General features: G+C 46.1%; 1 protein-coding gene across 4 annotated transcripts in view; it reads left to right on the top strand.

Annotated features, from left to right (window-relative positions):
- The window catches only part of Eip78c (Ecdysone-induced protein 78C), a 284,379-nt gene that overhangs the window by 249,294 nt on the left and 17,862 nt on the right, over positions 1-17,223 (top strand). For all 4 annotated transcript variants that reach the window (XR_013084774.1, XM_076807794.1, XM_076807795.1 and 1 more), the window contains one exon: positions 14,395-14,519. Coding sequence is in view for 3 of the 4 variants with exons in the window: in XM_076807794.1 (XP_076663909.1) it covers positions 14,395-14,519 (125 nt within the window). In the remaining variant the exon portion in view is untranslated. The remainder of the gene's footprint in view (positions 1-14,394; positions 14,520-17,223) is intronic.

Here is a 17,223-nt window from a genome sequence, read left to right as displayed (position 1 = left end):
ACGTCGCGGAACGGTCTACGAAAGTCTGCAATTAAGTTACATATACCAACAGAGGCTATCCACCCGGCGAATCTTTCGACTCTTCCTTTTAACGGCCAGCACATTTGGGTATCGTTCGCGCAGAGGGATTTCTGGAAGCAACGTTAATTGCAAAACAGTGGAACGTTGCCGTTCGTCGTGGCAATTAGTTTGAAGGGCAGGCTCTCAAGCGACCTGGAATCAATGGAGCACGAGCCTTCAAAAGTCGCGCTTTTCTTGACTTTTTCGATCCCCCCGGTCAACGAGCCAGTGTCGATTTCGCCGCGAATTTTCCGATTCGACCCAGTTCCCGAAACTAAATTGGAACGATACGTATATACCTAGGTGTCGAGCCCGTACGATCGATAGCGTTAACAAGCCCTCGGTATAATATTCGACAATTAATTCAGCGTTTCGCAACGGGGATGCCCAATAAGCGGCAACGTTAAATGTGGAGCGTACTTGGCTGCCCGTTATTACCGTGCATTTCGGGGTAATCCGATGGCATGGAAGGGATAGAATTATTTCGTTGCAATTAGAGCCAGCGCTCGTGAAATTGCACGTCCCCGATATACCGAAGAACGAATATACAGTTTGCTTTATGCTATACGTTTATCAAAACTAGGGACTGCAAACCGGTAAATCGGTAAATCGGTTTCAAGTTTTTTTTTCACCGATAACGCAGTAGATGTCGGCGGAATTATGCGCTATATATATGCGCTACATTGCTATGCATCCAATTTTTACCGGTAAATCGCCAAATTTTTACCGGTAATTTGATAAATTACGTATTTCTCGATATTTGCCGGTAAATCGATTTACCGGTAAATTACGTATTTCTCGATATTTACCGGTAGATCGTGAGAAATACGTATTTCTCGATATTTGCCGGTAGATCGCGAGAAATAGTAGCGCATAATTCCGTGGATATCTACTACGTTATCAGTGAAAAAAAGCTTCAAACCGATTTACCGATTTACCGGTTTGCAATCCCTAGTCTCCTACTACCCCACTGTGCGACGTCTTCAAAGAAGTCCTTAGAAGTGAACTTGCAGGTCGCGCTAAGGTCAATTTTTGTGCAGCATTGCAGGAAGTGTGTAATTACTAATAAGTAAATCTCTACCAAATCGGTGCCATTACTTCCACATGGGATCATCGCCGAGTCACCGGCTTTCGTTGCGCCGTTTTCGTCGACTGGAATTCGGCGGGCCATTCGGCTACCTCTTCCGCTTGGACTCCACGATGGCCAGCGTTATTTAATCGACGAATCGTCTCGTTAGCGATCTAGGTCACACACGAGCACGTTTCCCGGTCTTTCACGGTTGCAAACGTAAATCTCTTCCCGCTCGGGTTTCTGCTCCTCCTCGATCACGCTCTCTCCTTTCATCTTCCCCACGCTTCCGGCGTGTCTGACGTCTCAGCGAGCACGCACCGCTGCTCCTCGACAATGGCTCGTCTTCGATGATTCTCGTGTACGGCGTACAGATCCAACGTCAGCGATACCGAGTCGCGATACAAATACGCTTCCCCATTGCCACGAGTATCCGCGCATGCTTCGCGCAACCGAACTACCAAAAATCCATTTACCGTTTAAACTATCGATCCTGCCCATTCCTCTGCTCTCCCTATGTCTCCTCCCCCACTTCAAATTAAAAGTGCATCGATAATTGTTTAGGGGGGGAAGTACCTACTTGGGTTTAGGATTCGAACGACGACTCGAAAATCGAGCTGCTCGAAGTAACGGTTGGACGTACCAGCGTCGATTGATGTATTTAATTAGATTACTCGACATAATTAATCGCCGAGAGGGATTTGGTACGCGGAAAACGTTCCCATCCGCGCGGGTAGCTCTATCCAAAGACCATTAATTACCGCGGCTCTTAATTAATTAGTCGTCGTAACGCGATAGCCCACCGTCTATCTCGACCGTACGAGACATCTCGTTCGAGTGCACGGGTAGGGTAGACCGGGGGGCGGTGGTAACACTTTGACTTCGGAATACGATTACGCAAAAACTAGTACAGTTACAACCACAGTTTTTTTTTTTTACGAAAATGTTACTTATCTGACATTATTTGAGGCACAACAGTTTCACTGTATGTCAAGTAATATTCCGGTTATTAATAAAAAATGAGAAGCGGGGAAAGGGACGATTGTAACACTGTATGGAGTCGATAGTAGCACAAATTTCACTTTAAAAAATTAAAATATTTGTTGATTTTAATTGTAATAATAAATGAAGGAAAGTAAAATTTATAACCAATTATACGGTGTCGCCATTGCGGCAGGAATGGAAAACGTTTTGGCTGGTGCATTCTTTATCCTTACATTCAGTACATTGCACCCATTTTTTATTTCGTTTGCTTGTGCTGTGCTATAGGATTCCATGCAAACAAGAGAATATTATTAATCTTCTTTGCCACTATTCGGTTCTGTCGCGATGTTACAATCGCCCCCGACTAGGTTTTTGAACTTAAATTATGAATTTCTATTAACGAGACACTTGAAAGTGATAAATAACGATCAGTATTGCTTGAAAAATGGCCAGATTAAATATTAAAAAATAGAGAAGACACGTACTTGCAAAGGGAGTATTTATATTACAATTTGAAATCAGTAAGGAAAAGTATTACTTTAGGGTATCGAAAATTTATTTTCTTCACTATGCATGACTATTTTATATCTACACTGCTAGGATATGAATATGTGTATTCGAAATGTCATTCTTCATCGTATATCCAAAATTTGTGTTAATATCCATCATATGTTTTGAGATATTTCACGTGTTACAATCACGCCCCTGTTACTATCGCCCCCGGTCTACCCTACCGTCTCCGTGTCCGTTTTCTCCGAGGGAAGGAAATCGTCTTCTCCCGAGGAAATGATTATTATTTTCGTCGTAAACGGCCGTGCACTTGGTAAATGCAATTCCGCGACGGGAACGGCGAATCGGTTTCACTCGTGTTTATTAAAACCCCTGACGCTGAAATGAGCTCTTAACCGTCTTACTCGTTTTCTGATTGCGGTAATAAGGAACGCTCTTATTTGAATAAAAAAAGAAGCGGTTGAAAAGGGAAAGGGGCGGAAAGCCTCGAGAGCTGGCGATGAAGGAAGCACAGCTATGGAACCTGCAACGCCGAATTGTTGAAATGTTTTCAACGCTGGGTTAATTGTTAAAAAGATTCTAAAAGGTGTATTACGAATTACTCGGCTCGGCTTCGCAGCCACGTAAAGAGCTCGGAATATTGGGGTTTATTTTTCGTAAAAACCTCTCCCCTCTGCAACATTTTATATAATGCATCAAATGCTGTAACGCACTCCTCGTGGTTCTCGTGATCCATAGCTCCATCAAATATACAATTTGTCGAGCTTGGTTTTCCAAGAACATCCCTCGTAGCAAATCTGCAGGCATTTTATTTTATTTAAATAGATTTCGCTTGAGACACGATGAATGATTACCTTGTATCCAACTAAACATATAAAATAGATATATAAATAAGTAACGCAACCATCGGCACACGCACCTATTCTTTCCTTCGACATTCCAAGGCGATAAGTGATCAGCGAGGAAAGCGGGTTGGAAAAGGAGGAGCCACCACTTCGAATGTAATTCTTTCCTCATCAGAGTTAATGGCCGGCGCGGTTCCGTGCAGCGGGGCCAGCTCGCGAAATTCCCCGTTAAATACGCAGGAAACGAGCTCGCATAACGATAGGAATCGATAACATCCGACGCGATAATATCGCCGGTACACCGTGACGGTAGTAGGTACTTGCTGAAACGCGGCCGTGCTTTCGCCGCGCGGCTGGTTTCGAAACAAAGCTGAAAGGGCCCCGACACTGTCATCTCTATATTATTCCTTTGATGAATTATGGAAGCGGCTCTCGCGGCGGGGAGCTACTCGCAAACGTAGCAGGGAGCAGCGACAACTTTCCAGAGCCTTGTACCTCATCAACGGAATTAGCCTACTTTTCACGTAAACACATCCGAAGCTTGTGCTTTTAAAAGTCCTTTCAAGTTGTTCTATACATATCGAGTAGCTTTCCCGTGGAGGATCTAGACGTCGAATGTCTGAAGGGTTGCTAGCGCCGAGCCACGCTGCGTTCCGCCAATACGATCGACTAAAGCGCGAGAAAGGGAGCAGCGTGGAGAGACAAGAGGGCAAGGAAAACACTGAGGAGCCTGGGCGACGTCGAGGAAGAGGCAGAAAAGAGCAAAGGCGGGCAAACAAAGCTGAAGATGAGCGTGAATGAAAAAGCAAAGACGCTAAGGGGTTACGAGGAGGGCTGAATGGCGCGAAATGTAACTAAAAGGACGCGGCGGGGAAGGGAAACCACCGCGAAGATAACAAGTAGAGAAAAGGGAAGATGGAAAGTCGAGGAACGCGAACAAACGCCGGCGAGAAAGAGGGCTGGGGAGAAAGAACGGTCGTTGCAAGGGGATAAAGGGGTAAATGGAAAAGGAGCGCGACAAACAGTCTCGCGCGAAAGCCACCGAGCTCAGCGACCAACAACCACGTTCGTCTTTGTGCTTGAATGCGCGTTAGAGGACAAAAGAAGCTGCCTCGCGCGAGCAAAGAAGGTTGTTTCAGCGTTTTGCCATGTCTAAGCCGAGTCTCTTCGCATTCGCGCGGTCGAAGGACGAAATACCGTGACGCGCGACGTTCGGTGTAAAATTTCACCATCCAGACATGTTCGTTCACAATCTGAGGCGGTGCTTGTGCGTTCCCGCGGCGTTCATCGAAGCCCCGCTTCGGGGTAACAACGTCGAAACGCGACACGATAATTGAAACGTGCATATGCCTTTTTCCTCGCGAATAACAACGGGGGAAAGGTCGCGTGAGCACGTTTCCGCGTCGGGAAACAGAATTTCAGTTTCGCGTTCTTGAAAAGCTGCGAGCAAAAAGCCGCTTGTTAACGTGGCTTTGTTAACCGCCGAACGATCGCTAATCGTTCTTATCAACTGAATACATCGGGCTGGCAAGGGCTCGTAATGGTGCGTTCTCGTTCTTTCATTGGCGACCTAAGCTCGCAGGATCCAAAAGAACATACAGAAACTTCATAAAGACTCGTTTCAGACTGCTGTGCCTGGTATAAACGCACCACAGGCTTTCTCCATTAACAACACTGATCCCATTTACAGAAGCTTAACAAGAATTGTTAGAGTAATTAAATCTCACGGAAAACTGTTCATCGCACTCGCACAGTTGCTCGAAGAACCGCACTCCTTCCCCGCCCGAACGGAAGCTAAACCCAGGAACAAGGGAATCGAGCATCGAACAATTACCCGTCCCGTTCCAAGCGCAACGCTCGAAAAGGCGGAGCTGCAATTCGTGGGAAGGATGCTTGGCGAGCAGATGCGGCCTCCCAGGCGGGCGAAATCCCTGAACCGCGCTGGGGAAAGAAATTTTGCTGGAACTGTCTGGCTGGCGAGAACCCGCGGTTTTACTGTCTCCCGTCCAATCGGTGTGTACCGGCGCCTCCCACGTGGCCAGGCTAGTAAAATCCTTAAGTGGCGGAAAATACGTCGAATAAGTTGCGAAGACGAAGAAGCCCGCCGCTGCGTTGGGTGGACGGCGAATAAAACGGGATTGTTTACGGTGCTCGCGTCTACGCGGCCCGCCATCGCGGACACCGCCGTGAAATTTCATTTTGTTTCACTTCCGCCGGATCCTACCTCCCCCACCCTTTCGGCTCTCTGGCCAGGCGGAGGCGAGCTTCTGCGAAACGTGGACGCGTTTCTCCGGTCGCCCGCTGAAATATCGAGCGGCTTTCACTTCTTCTTGCGTAATCGCCCCGCGAGAATTCTACGATGCCAGCGCGTGCTCCGCTGCGAGCAGCATCCACGAACTGTCCCACGTCGGTCTTGACGAAACCGTACCACACTGGCCCGAATCGCCGAAAACGTGATAAAAAATCCTTACGTTCACGTTTCATCCATTATCATTATGAAGATGGTTTTTGGGGTGGCAGAATCTGATTCCGAGGTGAAAATTTTTATTAGATTAAAACTAAGCCCTATAATAAATAGCCCTAAAAATACTGTTATGTTTTGTTTAACAGTACTGTCTGATTTGATTACGTTATTTGAAGTTAATTACGGCATCAAGTTTAGGAAAATTAACGGAAATAGCGTTTTTATGAGAGAAAAAGGTATTGAGCGCGCGAAAACTGGGTCAATAATTTGTATAAAATCACACTTGAGATATTGAAAGTGTTTTTACTTAACCACACTGTCAAATAAAAAAGTCTCAAAATCTCAAGTGTGATTTTATACAAATTATTGACCTCCTAGTTTTCGCGCGCTCAATACCTTTTTCTAATCAAATCAGACAGTACTGTTAAACAAAACATAACATTATTTTATCGACATTTCCTCCCCCTACATGGCTTAGTTTTAATCTAATAAAAATTTTGACCTCGGAATCAAATTCTGCGACCCCAAAAACCCCTGTAATGACCATCTGCATAATAATAAAGCGTGAAATGTGAACGTAAGGATTTTTTATCACGTTTTCGGCGATTCGGACCACTGTGCGTACATTCTGTAGCAGTGACGCACTCAGGATTTAATCTTGAGGGGAGTCGAGTTGAAGGGATAAAAATATTTTCAAAGCAAATTCAATAAAAATTCATCAGGTGGATAGTATAATTTCTTTAAAGAATAAAATCCACTTTACTTTTTACGAAGCTCCTTCTTTGGGGGAGAAGGGTGCCCTTTTGCTCCCTCGAGTTGCGCCACTGTTCTGTCGGCTAATTCAAGCAAAGCTGTACATTTTCAGCCAAGGTGACTTTGGTTTGGGGGTTGAACTAGCCCTCCGTGATCCCAGCCCTGTGATATCTGGAAATCTGTTACAATTACTTATGCCTCCTTCATTTTCATAGATATCGAATTGAAGATTAAGATTCAAGATCCATTTTTTTTTTAAGTAGTTGCCAGCATCGCGCTTGCGTATCGTCGCGAAGTAGATTACGGCGGATGGCTCGGCAATTCAGAAGTCGAGTGGAGAAGGATGCGTGGAACTGTACACGCGAAAGTATGGATACTAGCGTACAAACTCGACGGTTTAAAGCACCCCGTGCGGCGGTTGCTGCGTTACGACCTAGTTGGAGGATCGCGAAGGGAACAAGGGAGAACGCACGGGAGGTGGGGGGGTGGCGAGCTTACTTTCCTACCAGGGCACCGTGCTAGCTTTCGAACTCGACCGCTCAAAGCGCTTTTGAATATATGCAAGCACCTTGACGGAATTTATGTATCATATTCCCGACGAAGGGGGTGGAACTTGCCGCGCGGGTGTTTGCCGAGCTTGCGCGCCGCGGGAAGTAATATCTCGCTGCAACGATCGACGACGGAGATCGCTGGATCCTCGCCCTGGAGCGGGGAGGAACACAGATTTCTCGGCACCCTAACAGGGAAATCCTGGAAAATGGGAGCGTGCGCCATGATTGGCGGCGGGAGCCCAGAAGAAACGCAGACAGGATTTCCTCCTTACATTCTAATTCGTTACGTAACATTACCGGCGAATTAGACACAGCAACGTAACTTTAATACGCTGGATTCCGATCCCCGATATGATCGCGCTTTCACGAGCCAGCGTCTAAAACTCGTTCGACATTACACAGTCATGTATTACGTGTCGATCATTGCGCCAGTGGGATACTTACGGCGAGTCCCCGTCGGTCTCTCTTCTAAGAATATACATAAAACAGTCGTGAATATATTCCGCGTAACTCGTTCTCTGGAAATAGCGTCTGAAAACTACTCCTGCGCACAAAGAACACCGCGAACAGAGGTTCGCCGAGGAGCAGCATAATTCAAAGGTCGATGCTGCATGGAAGTATTGATTCGATTCCGGTATTGATGTGATTCTAGTCTTCCTAGCAATCTCACGGCCACCTGGGCCCTCGAATATCTCAGATATCGACAAAGCCTAGTCGATGCGACAAATTGGGTTCCAATTGCCAGAGGTAGAAGGCGAGGAAATCACTCGGACGCGACAGTTAGCCGCGAGATAATGAAAGCGCGATACGATGCACTGCGGAGGTAGCGGATAATGTATGCAAATACGCTGAGGTGGGGATAAAATGCTGGGAAATGATTAATTTAGCCCGGTCCGCCCCCTACTCTCGCAGCTTCGATGCCCACTGCTCCACGGTTTGTTTTAATGCACAGTGGATGTCGGCACACAGGGCCGCCTATAAACGAATAGGTGTTGCGTCCCGGGCTCGGGCGCATCGATTCGCCCGCGACTATCGTGTCGAAGCGATTCGATAGCTTGTTTACCAGCCTCGGAAACTGATGCATTCTTGCCGGCAACAGCTGCTTCCTGACGCGGAAGATCGCTTTCCGTGGGGAAACCGTCGCGACTCTTGGCGTGCGTGTAGAATGTCCGGATTGGGATGAGTTTCCTTCTTCAATTCACAGGCTTTTTATATGAATTATCACAGTGATCACCAATCTGTTTGCCGAGAAGTGTTTTTTTTTTTAATATTACTAACAAGGGAAGAGCCTGAACCCAAAAAGTCAAAAAATTCTGAAACTTTGTGAATATTTAGGCGATTTCCTCCTGATTACAACGCAATTTTTGTTTGCTGCCAAAATTCACTCGAAGGGGGTGAAATTAACCCCTGAAAATTCGGCTACTTCCCGATTTTGTGTTATAACTCGCGAACTGTAAGAGATAGAAAAAAGTTTTTAGACAAAAGTTACTTCTTTTAATTAGATCTAGCATTTGGTGAAAAACTTATTTTATATTTCCTGAGTTATAACACAGAGTCGGAGAATAACCGGATTTTCAGGGGTCAATTACACTCTCTTAGAGTGAATTTGGGCAGCAAAAAAAATCCATTGTATTCGGGAGGAAATTCTCTACATATTCACAGTGTTTCAAAATGTTTTGAATTTCCGGGTTCGGGATGTTCCCTTGTAAGTTAGAATTATATTCTGAAATACCTACTTTTACTGTGTATTCTTTGCCTCATTAGATTTATAAAAGGGTGACTCAAAAAAGATTGGCAAACGCTGAATTATCATCTATTCGGAAATCTGTGAGGATAAGATAAGTCGATAATGTATTCCTCGGTTTATAAGAGATGCAACTTTCTGATTGAACCGTGGGATACAGTCAGATAATACTATTCATATTTTATCACTCACGGGTGTTGGGTACATATGTATATTTGTCTTATCGCGTCCCTACTTCTAGAGGCTCTGAATGATCTATGATTATTGCAGGAGAAATAGGACAGTGTTTATTTAGAGGCTTAAACCTAGCGATGGTTAAAGGATAATGAGGTTAGTCGTTACCCAATCAGCCACAAATATCCCCCCACGAAAACTCGGATATTTCTCCAGAAACAGCGGAGTCTGAAGACACTTCACTGTGTCTGACCATTCCCAGTTTTTATCACTTTTTCGACGCGTTAAATTACTACTAAAACCTTCGTCCCGGCTATCAGACTAACTTGTCCCACGCGTGAGATACTTGCGTGGCCTGCAACTGGCGTTCCAGCCACATTCGCGCTTTCCTCTCTATCTCGGCGTTATCTCCGCCAAGTGAACACGTCTGACATACCAATCTTGCGCTCCCGCAAAGGTGTCCCCCGGCGGAAAAGGGAGCGATATTGCGCAGGGAGGAGGGATACTCAAAGTGTCCCGCGAATTCGCTTTATCTTGTCCGGCTACGTTTTCACTCGAACCGAATGAAATATCCCCGACATTCGGCCGCACGTACACCGTGTCCATCAATTCGAAGTACTCCCGCGAGGAGAAAGTTCGCCGGTACGGCCGAGCGGAATTTATAAGCAGAAATAGAAACTGCGGCTCCGCGCCGCGGGAGTATCGCCGGCCCCCGCGGTAAGTGAAAATGTTCAGCGCTGTATGATTACAGAATAGAATATACGGCGGCCTGTAAAGGATTTACGGCCGCGCGATACGGACCGAGCGGGCAATCATCGCCGCGTGAAAGCGCGCGGGCGAGCGAAGACGCGGGGCTGCGCTGCAGGTTCCATTCGACGACAGCTGTAAAATTGTCGAAATCGCTGCCCCACAGAAAGAGAGATACGTCGGTTGCCGTTGTTTGAAAGGGGGTTATCGTTACGTAACTCGGAGAAACGGGATGGATGTTGAGTTGTCTGGTTTAACAAACTGTTTCCTAGAGGGATCTTGGGACTTCTGCTGAGGTAGAGCTGTGATTTGTGGTGTTCGTCGGGGTAGCTAATAAACAATCGGTGGGGTAGACCGGGGCGAATCGGATCGCTTTTTGTTTGACGGTAAAAAAATAATAGTCAAATATTAAAAATCTAATTTTGTATTGTATTTTCGTGACCAGTACACCTTTGGCTTTAAGATTAATAGTAGAAAATAAAATCAAAGTTAAAAGTGTTTATTTTGCAAACAGAAAATCAAGAAGTTAGAAATATCCGATTCGCCCCGAAACTTAGGGCGAATCGGATAACCCATAAATTTCTGGAAAAATCTGAAATTTTCATAAGAAAATCTTTAGAATCCACTTCTGAGTTCTGACTTTACTCGGATCAGACCTGATTCTGAATAAGAAGTACGGAGAACAGGTTCGAAGTAATAGCTTCGCTTTCACTAATAGTCGATTATACAAAATCTACATTATTAAGTATTCTGGCGGTTCACCCTTCGCGCAGTGAATATTTGAATTACCCTTCCCGCGCACCGGAGACTCTATAATTACGTTAAACTGTGTACAAAAGGAGTAAAAGATTGGAGAGAGCACAGAGCACCGTGAAACATTCGTAACCGTGCGATTAAGGGAAAAGTTATCGCCGTTTGGTGGACGCGTTCAGAAAGATCTCATTGTTTAAAGGCGGAAGCGGGCACTCGCTGGAGCGGGAACTGTTTTGTAACGCGGGCAAATTTCTTCGCGCACGATCGTTTAAGGCGTCGTTAGTACAGCCTCGACGAATTCCCATGAAGTGGCACCGAAAAACCTTGGCCTCGAGGAACGCTCGTCGTGCACGTCATTACGCCGGCCACTTCCGCCTTCGTCTCTCGAAATTACAGGCCATCCCCCCGGGTGGAGGGCAATAAATCGCGATGTATCGGCATGCGAACGCGCCCCTTACGCATTGCTGAATCGTTTATCGGTACACCTCTAATTATCCAGCCCCCTTTCCATCAAATATTCCACAGGCGATCGGGAGCAACCCATGCAACTTTCAAAACATTGTCCCTGATACCTACCACGCTTCACCACAAATGCAGCGAGAAGAAAAAGTCACGAACATTATTATCATTATCATCCTTAAACGCATTTATTGCACAGAACACCGACAAAGGCGCGAATAAGAAAGTAAGAAAAAACGAGCTTAAACCTAAGCCTGAATCTGGCGCTAACACTAGCGCGCAACTACGAAGATGTAGCACGCGACGTTAATGAATTGGAAAACTGAACGAAGAGTGTATCCTGGCGGAAGAGCGCCTTAAACCAGGCGAAGGAACATCATGCTCGAAGATAGAGCCTGCGAAGAATAGCCCCTCGCCGGCAGCAAAAAATTAAAAAAAAAAAGCAAGGATCCGAGGGAAATAATTCGCCCGCCTCCGTCCATGGAAATCAGCGTCGAGTTTCTTACCGGCACCAGAGGACAAGGGAATCGCGATGGTAGAAAAGTCGCAGTCGCGCACACTGGCTGAAGAAAAAGCCGCAGCGGCTTCCGTTCCCGTGGTTATCCCGCGTTTCCGCCGCGCTGGGGCCCTCCCGGAGAAGGGGCGAGCGGCGACGAAGGTGGAGTAACAGGGTAGCCAGCTCCTGGACGTCTTTGTCATCGCGATGGGTGCAGGGGGAGTACCGTTCGATCCCGACCACGTTACGGGCGTCATAAAATCCCATCGATGGCCGGTGGATTCAGGCCCCGTTTCCAGACGCTGCAATCAACCGGGCTCTCCTCCTCCTCCTCCCTCTGTCTCGGTGCTCGTCTCTGTCGCTTCCAGCTGCTCGCCTATCCTTGCTCGTGGTCGGCGTGGCTCTCCTCGTCGCCTCTATCTTCCTCCGACCCGTTGCACGCGTAACGACGGCTTCTGGGCAGAGGGGTTTCACGGGAGTCGAACGGTATACTACTCCTATACGGCTCCCTCTGGCTCTCTCTCCCTTTGCGGGCGGCCCCGTTTCGTCTTTTTCCTCTTCCTTTTTCATCGCTGCCCCCCGTTCGCCGGCCGCGCGGCGATCTTCGTCCTCCCGTTTCCTCCCCGGCCGTGGCTCTGTAACGGTGACGCGGGCTTTCCGTTAGACGAACCACCGCGCGGCACCGTGGCTGCAGCGGCCTCTGCGGCCTTTTCCCTTCCTCGACGGTGCCGCGCCGCGGCCGTTGCATTATGGATGCAACGGGTCGGTCGCGGACGTACGAAAGAAGCCGCCCGAACGTGTCCCTCGCTCTGGCGAGGGAACATCGCCATCGCGTTCCCTCTTCGCTTTTTCGTTAGATCCTGCTCCGTTCTCCCCCGCTGTTCACCACCCCTTTGTCCACCACCTCTATTTGGACGCGAGCACGCAGCCGCGCTTTTTCCTGGCTCACCGTCTCCGCCGCTTGTTCTGCCGCGTCGTCTACCCGTTTCCATCGCGCACCGATGCCCCGTTACCGCCACGCACGCCGTCCACGTTTTTTGGTTGTTAAGGAGCAAGACCCCGCGCTTCGATGAACCGTGATCTCATCCGCTTTAGATCGAAGCGGTCCCGGTATGAAGCTGGCTATTCACGCGGACTCCGGTGCTCCAGTCTCTTTTGGAGAACACGCCGCACAGTGGTCCGAATCGCCGAAAACGTGATAAAAAATCCTTACGGTCACGTTTCACGCTTTGTCATTACGAAGATGGTCATTCCAGGGGTTTTTCGGGTCGCGGAATCTGATTACGAGGTCAAACTTTTTATTAGATTAAAACTAAGTCCTGTAGATGGGAGGAAATGTCGATAAAATGATTTTATGTTTTGTTTAACAGTACTGTCTGATTTGATTACGTTATTTGAAGTTAATTACGCCATCAAGTTTAGGAAAATTAACGGAGATAGCGTTTTTATGAGAGAAAAAGGTATTGAGCGCGTGAGAACTAGGTCAATAATTTGTATAAAATCACACTTGAGATATTGAAAATGTTTTTATTTATCCATTAGATGAAATTGTGCATTCATTCGATGTTATTGAAATATACAAAAAGTTATAAATAACTGAAATATAAGAAATTATGTGATAGTCGTATTTAATCGCGTGTTTCTTTTTTTGGAATCGACGGGTATCTTTGAAACTTACATTATTTGATAGTCTATAGTATAAGGAATGTATGTGCAAAAGTCGCAAAAAAGTGCAACTTCTCCTTTTGCACACAGATTCCTTATACTATAGGCTATTAAATAATATAAATTTCAAAGATTAAATACGACCATTACATAATTTCTTATATTTCAGTTATTTATAACTTTTTGTATATTTCAATAACATCGAATGAATGCACAATTTCATCTCATGGATAAGTAAAAACATTTTCAATATCTCAAGTGGGATATTATACAAATTATTGACCTAGTGACGCGCTCAATACCTTTTTCTCTCATAAAAACGCTATCTCTGTTAATTTTTCTAACCTTGATGCCCTAATTAACTTCAAATAACGTAATCAAATCAGACAGTACTGTTAAACAAAACATAACATTATTTTATCGACATTTCCTCCCCCCCACAGGGCTTATTTTTAATCTAATAAAAATTTTCACCTCGGAATCAGATTCTGCGACCCCAGAAATCCCTGAAATGCCCATCTTCATAATGATAAAGAGTGAATTACGAACGTAAGGATTTTTGATCACGTTTTCGGCGATTCGGACCCTGCGCGCCGGATGGTTGAGGATGATTGGCCCCGCGAGGGAGGAAGAACGAACACGGCTTTTGAGTTTCTCAAATCCTCGGTTATTCTGTTATCGCGTGAAGCACAGCTTCTATCGTAAAGCTGAATGTACATTGTTCGGAGATTTTAATTTTTGAGCGAATTAATCGGAATGTTGTCCGGGCGCGCGTACTTTTCTACGCAGGGATACCCAGTTATTGATTCCTACTACTTTCAAGCGGAGTAAGCGCCGTGTACCAACACCGTAGTCGGAGGTAATAGAGACTTGGAGCTTGATATGTATTTAATCGGCGAGTGATTCTAAGCTAACATTAACTCGGAAGCTTTGAATTTGTCGCGGAGTTGGTAATAGATTCGATACGAGGCACGGCGATGTGCTTTCGTTTGGGATCGTTACGGCCTGGGTTCCAGCGCGGGCTTCTTGCTTCGGCGACGGAGCGGAGAAGTGTTGGCGGAACGTTTACCTACTTGCACCGATGACGTTACGTAACGTAGCTGCCTGTTTTGTTTTCCAGAACAACACTACGCGGCCGCCGATTCGAACAGTTCGACGCCCGCGAAGAGTTTCGTGGCCTGTAGAGTTTGCGGTGACAAAGCGAGCGGTTATCATTACGGCGTAACCAGCTGCGAGGGTTGCAAAGTGAGTATGCAATTACAAAATCTTCATTCATCCCCGCGGAGAAGTCGAGAGCCACCGGGCAACGATATTTAACACAGATCGCAACGATCTAACGCTCGACATTCCTCGCGTCATCTTTTAACCCCGTCGAAAGCTAATTATTAAGCCGCGAGTAGACGCGCCGCTGTTTAACGGAGAGGCCTTCCTTCAGCTTCTTCGCTCGACTCGAGGGAGATACCTGAACGGAACTTTCTATACCGAGAAACGCAATTACATACCGTAAACTTTTCTTGTCCCCTGAACACGATCCTCCTTGGACGCATCGCTTCCTTCGAGAAAGTTGCCGGCGTTATAAATACAATTTTTCTTTCCGATCGGCTCCGCGCATTACTGGCTTCGACTACTTTCGGCTTGCGTTAGGTCGCTCTCTCCGTCCTGCTGTCTTCGGCAGCGCTCTCCTATATCGTTAGCAGTTCCTCGTCCTCCCCGTTTCCGTTTCTCTAGATCGCACTTTATAGTTTCACCGTCGCATCTGCTTTTCTGTTCTCCTCCTTCAACATTACTTCTATTCCTCCAGTCACCACTTCTATTTCCCCGATACTCTTCCGCTGTCTTCAGCTTCTATCCCTCGTACCTCTTCCATTCCTGTTCCTCCAACCCTTTTTACTTCTCTCTGTCCCCTGACGCTTCCTCTCCCCTCGTGAATCTTCCTCCAGCCTCTCTCCTCCCCCTTTTTCCCTTCCCTTTTTACTGCTCCGGCGTCGCCCTTCCCTTCGCCCCTTCCTTTTCGGAAAGGTGGAACAGACGAGGCGTCGATCGATCGGCTTCCCAGCCAGCTCGGTGCAATAAATCGGCGCGAAGGAGTAAATTTATGGTCGCTGAGATACGACGCCCTATGATCGTTCCTACTTTATTAGCCTTTTGATCCGGCAAAAAGCGACCTCGCCCGAACCTGCACGCGCAAGGACGTTCGAGGAGGAGGATATTTCGATATCTCTGCGAGCAACGCGCTTTACGCCGGGAAGCTTCGCGTCTGCAAGTTCCATCGAGGTCTCGTTTCGCTTCTGCCTCGAACCCGCGACGCGTAGCATCGAGTTTCCGTAGCAGCATGTAAATCGAGCTAATTGGTCCTTATTTCGAGGCACTCCGAGCAGGCCGCTCGATCTTCTCTTGCAACGATAACAAATCTAGGACGAAGCCTCTTCTTCGCAAAGAAGACGAGCGCGAAAGACGTGCTTGCTAAATGAATAACGTCTTGGCGTTCTTCGATAACGAATCCTGTCTGTCATTTGCTCAGTGAAAAGTGGAACGTCCGTGCTTCGACGAGCCTTATCGCTGACGGCATATAAAAATTCGGTAAAACGTTACTTTCTCCCGAGTCTCGGGTCTGAGCAGTGTCTCGTATCGTTATTAACATACACGGCATGTTGCTTGGCCAACGTTTGACCGTAATTAACGTCGCGGACGTTGCATCGAGTGGCGTGGATATAGTCGAAGAAGCGGGCGACTGTCTATGAGCACGCATCAACGTCTACGGATCGTTAAACCTCGGCCGGGGCGTGGTGATAATATTTCAAGTTTGCGAATTATCGACTGTACGGCGCTGTACTTCCTGCAACGGGCAAGCGGCCTTCCATGCTATTTTTAAGAGCCACGGTACGCGTAACATTTACACTCTGATAAAGGGGACATTCCACGCGGAATCGGACACTTTTTGGAGTAACATTTTGAACGTGGCTGAAATTTGAATATATTGTAGACTTTAGGGATATATAGACATATCTCGAAGGATTTTTGACAATTTTGAAAAATGTCGATTTTACAGCTGTTTGAAGGTAAGTGCTAACTTTTTTTCAATAAATTATAACTTTGGAAGTAGTAAACGGATGGAGATGAGGTTTACGGCGATTTGTAGAAAAGACATTGAAGTTTTAAGAATAAATTATTTCAGTTTTAGAAACAAATTTTTTTTAACCATTTTTGTGCAATTATTTTAAGCAAATGCAGTTTTTTAACACCCTCGTTTCAAGGAAAATATTGCGAACACCAAAAATTGAGATACCGTGTTATGTTGGATATAAAAATCAGTAAGAGTTTTCCTCCTTCAGTTTTTTTCAAATACTTACTAATTTCGAGGATCCTGTATAAGAATATCAGGTATAGCCGCTTGGCCGCTGCGAGTACCGCGGTGCTGGGCGACGCAGCGTCAACTTCCGACAATTTTTACAAGGCCAATTTTAAAATGCCCATACTTTTGACAATTAGACCATGAAGGGGAAGGATAGAACTATATTCTGTTTTTTCAGATTTTTAAAATCGCGCCCGTTGTTAAAAAACTGCATTTGTTTAAAATAACTGCACAAAAATGGTTGAAAAAAATTGTTTCTGAAACTGAAATAATTTTTTCTTAAAACTTCAATGTCTTTTCTACAAATCGCCGTGAACCTCATATCCATCCGTTTACTACTTCCATAGTTATAATTTATTGAAAAAAAGTTAGCACTTCAAACAGCTGTAAAATCGACATTTTTCAAAATTGTCAAAAATCCTTCGAGATATGTTTATATATCCCTAAAGTCTACAACATATTCAAATTTCAGCCGCATTCGAAATGTTACTCCAAAAAGTGTCCGATTTCGCGTGGAATGTCCCAAAGGAAACGCGATTACTTATTACATTAACAAAAAGTACTTCGTAATCGCAGCAGTGCATTGCTGTTACACGG

The sequence above is a fragment of the Andrena cerasifolii genome, chromosome 3 (genome assembly GCF_050908995.1).
Source record: "Andrena cerasifolii isolate SP2316 chromosome 3, iyAndCera1_principal, whole genome shotgun sequence".
NCBI classification, from domain to species: Eukaryota; Metazoa; Arthropoda; class Insecta; order Hymenoptera; family Andrenidae; genus Andrena; species Andrena cerasifolii.
Note: the sequence above shows the minus strand (reverse complement) of the source record. Positions and strands in the feature narration are given on the sequence as shown.